This window comes from Strix uralensis, chromosome 8 (genome assembly GCF_047716275.1).
Source record: "Strix uralensis isolate ZFMK-TIS-50842 chromosome 8, bStrUra1, whole genome shotgun sequence".
Classification (NCBI taxonomy): domain Eukaryota; kingdom Metazoa; phylum Chordata; class Aves; order Strigiformes; family Strigidae; genus Strix; species Strix uralensis.
Window position 1 is genome coordinate 11,677,823 of NC_133979.1, and position 9,536 is coordinate 11,687,358.

Sequence of the window (9,536 nt, forward strand, 5' to 3'; positions counted from 1 at the left end):
CCACGGGGCTATGCCAAGGCCAGAGCAGAAACCATACATCCCACAGCCAAGCCACACGAGGTCCCGCAGCCCGTGCCACCATGGGAACCAGGTGCCACCACCCCGTTCCCACGTCACACAGCACGGCTGCAGAGGGTGACAGGTGCTGCTTCCGTTCCCACGGGCTGTTGCCTTTGGGCAGCTGCGTTTTTCAGAGCAATAACTTTGCAAGCAGCGTGCATTGATGAATTGGCAATAACCCTGTTCATCAGGGGCCAGGTTTACAGCTCCTGCTCTGACACTGAGTGGGCACTTGCCCTGTAAGTTTCTCCATCTGTACAAAGTCCCCCAGAAACACCCTGAATCCTGTTTGTACTCTGCGGAGGGCAAGGGGAGAGAAGAAACACGCTGAGGAAGCAGCCGTGACGCATCCCTCCCAAGTGCTGTTTATTGCCTCCACCCCACCTCTCTGGAAAGCAGGCGTTGCTGGAGAGCAGGGAAAGTTTACTCCGGATCACTATGGAGAAGGAATGTGCTTGTGCAAACGTCCTGCCCAGCCCAGGTCCCACTGCCCGTTGCACCCCACTGGGCACAGCTGCTGGCAGTGCCCACGAGCGCAGACCCGAGCTGCGAGGCAGCGCCAACGCACCCACCACGGCACAAGAGTGCTGCTGCAGGCACCCTGATAACAAGAGTTTTCTGATGGGGTTGATGTGTCACCATCTGTGGCACAGACCCATCCTCGGCTCCCTGCCAGCAAGGCAGGACAAACCCACGCTGCCCAGGGCACCTGAGCCCGCTAGCACCTCCTGCTGGCACACACAGCACCCAGGGCAGAGCATCACAGGAAAAACTTGACAAAAATACCAAGCACAAGCTATCTGTGGGGGATGCAGTCTGCGTTTTAAGGCACTTGAGACACGGGTCTCACCACAGCTCTGCTTGGGGCAAGATGATCACGCAGCACCTCCTTCGGTTCAGAGCTAAAAACGGTGAAGCTGGGGTGCAGGCAGCCTGCCTCACCCCAGAGCGCTCCTATGGGTACTTTTGTAAAAACACAGAAGTGGGGTGAAGTGTGCAGCATGTCCACTTGGCAGGTGTGAGATGAGTCAGGCCTCCCCCCATGGCCCCAGGACAGCTCCCAGCTTCACCCCAATACCTGCACAAAGCTCCTGACAACTAGAGGCAGAGATCCATCACGCTGGCTTTCTTTAAAGAGAGAAAGCCTGAGGAATGACATCACAAAACACTCAGAAAAACTTTGCGCACCACAGCTTTCCAATCCCACCACTGCCCCAGTGACAGGGCAGAAAGCTGGAGTTTGTACCCAGCTTTCGAAAGGAACAGACCATGAGAGCCTGGCCCTTCTGCTAGAAGGAATTTATCTCGCACTGGAATGAGACCAAGGAGGTCAGGGAAAGACCAGCCGGTCACTGAGCAGTGCAGCCAAGTTTGGTTAAAAGATACCAGGCCCTGAAGGCAACTGTGCAAGCAGGCAGGAAACACCAAGCAATGGCAAAAGGGGCTGCTGGCCTGAACCAGGGGACATGAGCACGCGTGATCTGGGAAGGAGAGGCAGGAGGTACCAGCTGCAGAGGCCACTGGCGTCAAGACACAAGTTTTCAACTCTGCATTTGTGCCAAGTCTGGCTGAAGACACAGCGCTGCGGGTGCAGAGCCGCTCCCGAGGCAGCAGGGCCCTTTCCCTGCTGACCTCACTCCAAGACCCCAAACGCTTGTGCTGACCTAACACACCAGAGGAAAAGGGGGACGCATGCCCAGCCAGACCCCGGCAGCTCCCAAAAAGCCAGACCTGGACATTTGCACCTTCCTCCTGCACACAGGTTTCCAGCACTGAAAATTCTCCACTTCAGCCAAGTCTGACAACTCTTTTCCACACCCACTTCGTCCATTAAGTCAGTGTCCTAGAACCCAGGGAGGTGTTTTAGTCGAGACCATGCAGGGTCAGAGCTTGCCTGGAGACACAAACGCGCTCAGGGATTCCAGGAGATCCTTCTTCCTTCACACTTTACCGGCAGGAAGAGCTACGCAAGCCCCCTCCACTCTGCACACACAAATGAGCACACAACCCTTTTTACTGTAGTAGACTCTTGGTTTTATTCGTTCTCTCAGCAGAATAGTTTTTATTCATTTGCCTTTTCTGGCCTTGATCTTCCTCAAGTAGAACTCTAATTCCTTGCCTTCCAACACGTAGCCGTCAGCTCGGCCACACTGTCCAGGTCTGGAGGCAATGCAGGCTGCAAGGAGAAGGCATCCAGTTAAAGTTGAGTAATTCACCACCCCAGTATACACATCAACTGAAAGAAACACTGCAAGCAGTCTCTCTGCAGAAGCACAGACGAGCAAGTTATCAGTAACGGATACACCAGTTTATGTGCTGGCTTCAGTACCTCCCCCTAAGGTATCTTGCTCTTGAACCTGCTCTGCTGGACCGAGTCCCTAATGAAGTCCTCTTCAGATCTCCAAACTGTCATCGCTCAAGTTCAGTAGCAGAACTGGACAAAGGTCTCATCACCAGAAGACTTCAGAACACCGAACTATTCGCCAGAACTTGAAACCGGTCAAAGCTGTTACATGTTTGTTGGACATTTTTCTGACACGGTGCACCCCATGGGTCTTTGCTCATTTAGCAAGTCCTGAGCCCAATTATTTTTCTCATGGGCCAACCAGGAACAATCAACTCCAGGAGCCTGGCTGGGACATGTAGCAATTCAAGCTCCAGAAACAATTTCCCCACCCTGCCACAAGTGGGATATCCCCAGAGAAGATGAAAGAACAAGTTACACTGAAGACCCAGAAAATACCCCTGAAGATATGGAGAACACCCCACAGCTTTCACCCTGCAGTTAGCTTTATCACAGCAAGTAGAACTTTAAATGCTCCCAAGACCCAAGAATAATTTATCTGCTCTGGCACCCTGTTTGTGCCCCAACTCCCTTGTCCCCACCCACATTAATGCTGCCAGGGACTCACCAAGTAGCTTTCCTTGCTGGAACTGCTCCTCAAGAATACTTGCTATCTTGGCATTCTTCTTTCGCTCATCATACTTTTTCTGGATCTTCTTTGAACGCTTCTTGTTCAAGATTTCCTCCTCTTCAGGAGTCTAAAAACAAGGCCGTAAGCAAAGACAAGATGAAGCATAGGGCCACCTTCTGCTAGAGCAGGTGGTCCCTGCTAATACAAAAGAAACTCTTGCATTCTCGGTGCTGCACTGTGTTTCCCAAGTCACACCTTCCAGGGGTACAAATACTTCAACCCGCCAGAACCAGGTACTGTGTTTCACTTTTGAGGCCAAGACATGCAACGGTGAAAACTAAGTCACTGCTGACAACAAAGCCTAGGGCCCTAGGGAAGGGTGCTCTTAAGACAAATGAAACTGCAAAGGTTTCCTTGATGAATTAATCCCCCTCCAAAAAAAGTGAATACCACACATGAAAGCACTTGGGTGTGGTGCAAGTCCTGGCCGACAGATTACAAGCTCTCCCTGTGCACAGGCTCAGCTGGAAGTGCTGTGTTTTTAATGCAAGGAGACAACCTTAAGCTGAGTGCTACGTGTGGGGGTTTAAATACCTTCTAGCAGTCTGGGTTTGGATCTTAAAGGCAATAGGTCTGGATAGTTTAAAGTCACTTCAAAAACACTTCAAAGCAAGCTAAAGTTTAGTTAGCAATCTAAGCTTCTCATCAAAGAAATCATTCTACAACACGAGGACCCGACCTGCGAAGTCTTCCTCAGCATCATAAAATGTCATCGCTCTCCCTTCAGCAGCAGAACTGGACAAGGGTATCATCATTAGAAGACCAAAGAGATCGACAGGCAGGTCCTTGTGCACAAACGGGTGCAATGCCTCAGAGAGCTCGGTGGTACTGAACGCTCCATTTACAGAGAGAGACTTATCCTGGGAGCTGATGGGAACGCAGCCCAGATAACGCTATCGCTGATGGGTACCCAACCCTGTCCTGGCAGGCACTGTCCGCTCATGATGGCTAACTGCCTCTAGCAGGGCAGGCTCCGCTCTGCAAGGAGTCAGTACGACAATGACAATCCCAGACATACCAGTTTGGCGCCCTTCTTGCGTCCGAGGGGCAAGGCATAGTGGGCTTCGTACCACTGCCGGTACGGGGTGCTGTCAATGAGAACGATGCAATTCTTCACCAGGGTCTTTGTCCGCACCAGTTCATTGTTGGAAGCATTGTAGACAACATCGATGATTCTGGTTTTGCGAGTGCAGCCTTTCAAAAGAAGAGTATGAATTCAAACCTACAGGGATCAGACAACTGAGAATACAGTCCACAGCATCTCACATATACCCTCAAACCATCTCACACTCATCACCCCATCAAATGTCCTCCAACTCACTGGCACCGAGTTAAATTAACTAAGAGATACATCTATTTTTCATCAGTCCCACTTTCTCTTGCTAGGACAGAAGCCTACACCTGGAAACTGATTCACCCCAGATGAAAAACTGGGGTTCCAGTCTTGCTGGAACTCATCTCAAATAAGACTAGGCAATGCTAAAAAATAAATTTCTGGATTGGAAGATGCCCCAGCAGATGCCAACTAACACTGCACACAGGGCTCAATCCTCTACATACTTCCTAGAACTACTGAATTAAGCTCTGTTGAACGGGACTGCTCTGCAACACATACTAGAAAGCACTTTATAGGACAAGCGTTTATGAGTAAACTGAAAGGGGAAGCTGGTACTTCTACCCTTCAAGACCCACCTGAAACACTCAGTCTCAGCTGCTAGATTTTACTCTTTAGCAGCTGCCTGCGCTGGAAACACAGCCCTCCATGTACAGGCATGAGATGGGTTTTCTCCTCTTCACTCACGTACCTCGTCTTTGTTCTGCAAGGTATGCTCAGTCCCTTTGCTTCTGCAATACTGCCTATGAATAATGGCAGTGTGCACAGCACGGACAATGCTCTGTGATGACTGAGGAGAAAGCACATCCTTTTGCCCTCACACCACACTGGTCACTGAACCACCACTTTCCTTACCGCTGGTTTTACCATCATACTGAGTAACACTGACCAGGCCCAGGCTCAAGTTATATGGTTTTCAGTTTGCTATTTAAAGAAAACCCAACCTTGCTCAGAAGAAATACAACAGACTCCTCTCTCGCTTCTGCGCTTCCCCCTTTTGCTTAGCAAACTAGGAGTACAAAGTAAACTGCACACGCTAGTAATGTAACACTGTCCTAGGGGCACGCCTGCTCAGAAGAATCCTCAACACCTTTCTCTGTTGTACAGGATCACCTAACTTTTAGGAAGTGTTCATCAATAAACCAGAAAAGTTGCATTTATGAAGAATTATCCACATTTAGGTTTTTTGTCCCTCTGTAGCTCCCCTCCCCTCAGTAAAAAGGTAATGCGAGCATGTCACTCAGTGTAACTATGACACTCCAATCACTGTGAACTTAGCAGACATCCAAGTCTCCTAAGGCCACGTAAGGTCAAAGTTCTCATCACTCTGCATGCTGCTTCAGACCCAGTGCTGCAAGCTCCACAGTGCTCCAACCCAGCCTACAAGTCCACCATCATCCCTCTACCCTGCAACAGTACTGGGGACCAGCACGGCTGTAAAAGACTTCTCCCTTCCAACACATCAGGCATACGATGTACTTACATTCCGATCCCCAGGAGAAGTTGCCGACATCCAACCGAAGGGCACGGTATTTCTTATTTCCACCACGAACTCTCACTGTATGAATTCGGCGTGGGCCAATCTACAGTCAGAAACAAACACCAGCGTGTTGTTGGTGCTGGAATGCTGCACAGCTCACGCAGGAGCCCAGCTAACTCCTAAGCTCAAAGGCAATGTGGTCAGTGTAACTATGACAAACCCCAGCATCGGCAGATACGGTGAGTGACCAAAACGGTCTGTTGCATCTACCTAAGGTAAAAATTTCATCATTCCAATTGCCTCTTGTTTCAGAAATGTATTGCTGCTTTCTGCAGACAGAGGGAAATACCACCTTTATAAGCCGGAGATTTAACTGCTCACAAAACACAGCACGTTTAAACCTCTAAAACACATGACCAGTAACCCAACACAACTACCGACTGCCTTCCCCAAACCACCCACCTTAGTATTAGCAGGAGGTCGCCCCAACTCATACTTCCTCTTCTTGTGGTAGGGCTTCCTCTTGCCCCCAGTCTTGCGACGCTTATGCCAGTTGTCCCTGGAGATACCTGAGCAGAGAGCAGCCTGGTCAGAGGACGGCAGAGCCCACCTGGCCGTGGCAGGGCACGGTTCTGAGTCCTCAGCTCTCCAAGGTTGGTATCCACACAGTGCACTCAGTCTTATGCAGCAGTCAGAGAAGCTTCATCATTGAGACTCAGACCCGCCTGGACCTGCTCCCTCCCTCCCAGCAGGGCTGTACAAAGCACACAGAGTCCCTCCATCCCATCCAAGGGTTGTCCCCCCTGGGAGGCGGCCTCCCAACTTAGCTGGCATGTTGGGCACCCCATGGTTAGCGCCCCATCCCAAGCTGCTGGGCACCCCACGGGAAACACCCTACATTATCCTCCGGGTCTGGCAGGCTGCTGGGCCCCCGAGAGACACCCCAACACAAACCCCCTTCTCCTACCCAGCCTGCTGGGCACCCCATCTCCTGCTTCCTCCACAACCCCCCGCCAACGCGCTAGGTACAAGGACTCCCCCCACCCTTCTTGCTGGGTCTGCTGCGAAAGCCGTCCCACCTCGTCCGCAGGATTCATAGCGGGAAAAGCTGCCTCCGCAGCCCCCCGAGCACTACGGCCCCACCGCCACGAGAGCCAGGCCAGCGCTCGGGGGCTGCACCAAGGCAACGTGAGGCCAGGCCGTCCGCATCCCGCCTCCCCCCCTCAGGCCTCGCCCGCCGCCATGTTGGGCCTGGGCACCCTCCCCGCCGCCAGCAACTCGGCGCCGTCGTGACCGCCCGCAGTGGCGGGCAGTGCAGGCAGACGGCACCCGCCGCCGTCACCCGGTGAGGGGCAGCGGCGGCGCGGCGAGCGGAGGGCGGCGGATGACGGCGGATGGCGGCTAGGCCCAACGCGGCCCCACTCACCCATGGTGCAGCACTGGCGCAAAGAGGGGTGGGCGGAGCCTCACGGGGCGGTTTGGAAGGGCGAGCTCTCGCGAGGTAGTGACGTCACCGCGCCGCCAGCGCCGGGCGCGTGCCGTTGCCTAGCGACGCGGCGGCCCGGGGGGAGGCGGCGGGTGATGGCGGGGGCCCCCCGCGGCTGAGCCTCAGCGTGTGTCGGGGCAGCGGCGGGCCCGGGCTCCAGCCCAGGAGGGAGGGGAGCGCTGTCGGGGGGCGGCCGGTCGCAGGCCCGTCCTTCCTGCCCCGCGGGTCACCTCGCCAACGCCGCCAGGCAGGGCCCGGAGCCCGGCATCCCGCGGCGGAGCAGCCCCCGCGCACCGCCCACCGGGGTACGGCCGTGATGGGCGCGGCGGGAGCCTCATTAGCATAGGGCTCATTAGTATTGCTGCTGATTTGTATACCCAGGGTGCACCGCGGCGCGGCGGCGCCGTTCCGGCAGCAGATTCCGCCGCTCCCGCGGGGCCGGGGGGGTTCGGACGCGCGGCCGGGTCCGGAGAAGAGGGTTAGAACAACGGGGGAGTCGAGGGGGCGGGGTGTAGGGTGGCGGCGGGGGTCGCCGTGTCCTACAGAGCGACAGCCGGGGGTCGGTAGGTACGCGGAGGAGAGGTTTGTTATACTCCGGTTTCTCTTCAGATCGTATAAATCTTTCGCCTTTTACTAAAGATTTCCGTGGAGAGGAACAAGCACGAGTGTCGAGAAATTTTTTGAGGCTCCATTTCGGTGGAGCTGCCCCTTTCCGGTTAAAAGTAGAGCGATGGGTAGGGATGTACTCGCCATACCGGGGCGGTCGAGTTTCCGTCTCCCCGCGGCTGCGCTAGGCTCACTTTTAGATGAGAGCGCGTTCGCTGAGTGCGGGCCCAGGGGCTCGGCTGCGGGTCTCTGCGAGAGCACCAGGCCCGGCCGGCTGCCCCGGGGATTCCCGAGCCCCGCGCCGTTGTGCTCGGCGGCACGAACGCGGGGGTTGGCGGGGGGGGCCGCTGCTCGGGGCGGGACTGGGCGCCGGCCGGGGGGCGAGTGGTTTCATAGAATCCGGGAATCATCTCGGTTGGAAAAGACCGTGAAGCTCCTCCAGTGCAACCATGAACCTCACCCTGACCGTTCCCAACTCCACCGGACCCCTCAGCGCTGGGTCAGCCCGACTCTTCAACCCCTCCAGGGATGGGGACTCCACCACCTCCCTGGGCAGCCCATTCCAACGCCCAACAACCCGTTCTGCAAAGAAATACTTCCTAACATCCAGTCTAAACCTTCCCTGGCGCAGCTTGAGGCCGTTCCCTCTTGTCCTGTCGCTCGTTCCTTGGTTCCAGAGGCTCATCCCCAGCTCTCTGCACCCTCCGTTCAGGGAGTTGTGGAGGGCGATGAGGTGCCTCACTTGTCTGTCTCGGGTTTTATCTTCCTCCGTAACTTTCTGTCCCTTTTCCTTACAATTTTGCAAAGTTACTATTATTTCGTTGTAATACGTAATGTAATTTTCGTTGTATTTGTATGGAGTTTCTCCCTGTTCCTCTTCCCGCTCTTCCCCCCTCCCGCCGCGGGGGGGGAGCGAGCGAGCGAGCGGCCGTGCGGCGCTCAGGGGCCGCCTGGGCTGGCCCCGGGCCGGGGAGCCACAGGCGCTGCCCGGGCGGGGGGCGCAGGGAGCGGCCCCGGGGCCCCTCCGCGCCCCGCCCGGCTCATCAGCAGGAGCGTCATTAGCAGCGGGCTGATTTGCATACCCAGGGTGCCCCGCGGCTCTGTGCCGGCCCGGCCGGTGGCGGCCGCCGCCGCCGGTCCGAGCTGTTCGGGTGTCGCGGCCCGTGCGGTGGGCCGGGCGGGGCCGGGGCGGGTGTGGGTCGGCGGGAGCGGGTGGGGGGCGTGTGTCGCCGTGAGTTGTGGGTCGTGGGGCAGGCGGGCGGTGTGCCGTGGGGAGGAGTGGGCGCTATACTCCGGTTTCTCTTCAGATCGTATAAATCTTTCGCCTTTTACTAAAGATTTCCGTGGAGAGGAACAAGCACGAGTGTCGATGAATTTTTTGAGGCTCCATTTCGATGGAGCTACCCCTTTCTTTGGTTAAAAACAGAACAATCTCCTGTTGTTCAGGATCTCCTCTCTCCCGGTAGCTTCCCTACAGCGGCCGTACCACCGCACTCCGCCCCGGCCCTGCTGGCGGCAGGTCTCCCCCCGCCCTGCCCCGGGCCGCCGTCATGCAGCGGGACCAACTGCGCACGCGCGCCGCCACGCCGCACTACACCTCCCAGCACGCCCCGCGCCGCCTCCCGGCAGCCGCAGTGCTGGGCCGCGCCCCGGGGCACACCGGGAGTTGTAGGCGGCCGCGCGCGCAGAGCATGCTGGGAGGTGTAGTCCCGCCCTCTCCCGCCGTTGTTTCCCGCTAGGCCCCGCGGCACGCCGGCGCGCGGGGTTTAAATCGGCGGCGGTTGCCCGGGCCTGGGTTTTGGTGCTGGCGGTGCC

The 9,536-nt window shown here is 56.2% G+C and overlaps 1 protein-coding gene and 7 non-coding genes across 8 annotated transcripts; 2 read left to right on the forward strand and 6 right to left on the reverse strand.

Moving 5' to 3' along the window:
- Window positions 1-1,298: 1,298 nt before the first annotated feature.
- Window positions 1,299-1,425, reverse strand: LOC141946902 (small nucleolar RNA SNORA35). Its single transcript, XR_012629973.1, has one exon. It is a non-coding gene; the product is annotated as a small nucleolar RNA SNORA35 (small nucleolar RNA).
- A 645-nt stretch (window positions 1,426-2,070) lies between these two features.
- RPS8 (ribosomal protein S8) lies at window positions 2,071-7,195 on the reverse strand. Its single transcript, XM_074876200.1, has 6 exons — window positions 7,056-7,195; window positions 6,092-6,198; window positions 5,633-5,732; window positions 4,054-4,229; window positions 2,973-3,102; window positions 2,071-2,236 (listed from the first exon to the last, which is right to left on the reverse strand). Exons 1-6 carry the CDS (start codon window positions 7,057-7,059, stop codon window positions 2,127-2,129), a joined length of 627 nt encoding a protein of 208 aa, XP_074732301.1. The 5' UTR covers window positions 7,060-7,195; the 3' UTR covers window positions 2,071-2,126.
- On the reverse strand, window positions 2,449-2,520 carry LOC141946891 (small nucleolar RNA SNORD38). The gene has a single exon (XR_012629963.1). It is a non-coding gene; the product is annotated as a small nucleolar RNA SNORD38 (small nucleolar RNA).
- On the reverse strand, window positions 3,724-3,796 carry LOC141946890 (small nucleolar RNA SNORD38). The gene has a single exon (XR_012629962.1). It is a non-coding gene; the product is annotated as a small nucleolar RNA SNORD38 (small nucleolar RNA).
- Window positions 5,824-5,927, reverse strand: LOC141946892 (small nucleolar RNA SNORD46). The gene has a single exon (XR_012629964.1). It is a non-coding gene; the product is annotated as a small nucleolar RNA SNORD46 (small nucleolar RNA).
- Window positions 6,263-6,347, reverse strand: LOC141946889 (small nucleolar RNA SNORD55/SNORD39). Its single transcript, XR_012629961.1, has one exon. It is a non-coding gene; the product is annotated as a small nucleolar RNA SNORD55/SNORD39 (small nucleolar RNA).
- Window positions 7,196-7,704: 509 nt separating the features above from the next.
- LOC141946885 (U5 spliceosomal RNA) lies at window positions 7,705-7,819 on the forward strand. The gene has a single exon (XR_012629957.1). It is a non-coding gene; the product is annotated as a U5 spliceosomal RNA (small nuclear RNA).
- A 1,189-nt stretch (window positions 7,820-9,008) lies between these two features.
- LOC141946904 (U5 spliceosomal RNA) lies at window positions 9,009-9,123 on the forward strand. Its single transcript, XR_012629976.1, has one exon. It is a non-coding gene; the product is annotated as a U5 spliceosomal RNA (small nuclear RNA).
- The last annotated feature ends 413 nt before the right edge of the window (window positions 9,124-9,536 follow it).

Bases quoted from the DNA above. Each gene is read 5' to 3' on its own strand.
- RPS8 (XM_074876200.1), bottom strand. The intron at 5,733-6,091 runs GTGGGTGGTTTG...TTCTGACTGTAG, and splicing joins GACCTCCTGCTAATACTAAG to ATTGGCCCACGCCGAATTCA. The intron at 4,230-5,632 runs GTAAGTACATCG...TTCTTTTGAAAG, and splicing joins CTTCTCCTGGGGATCGGAAT to GCTGCACTCGCAAAACCAGA.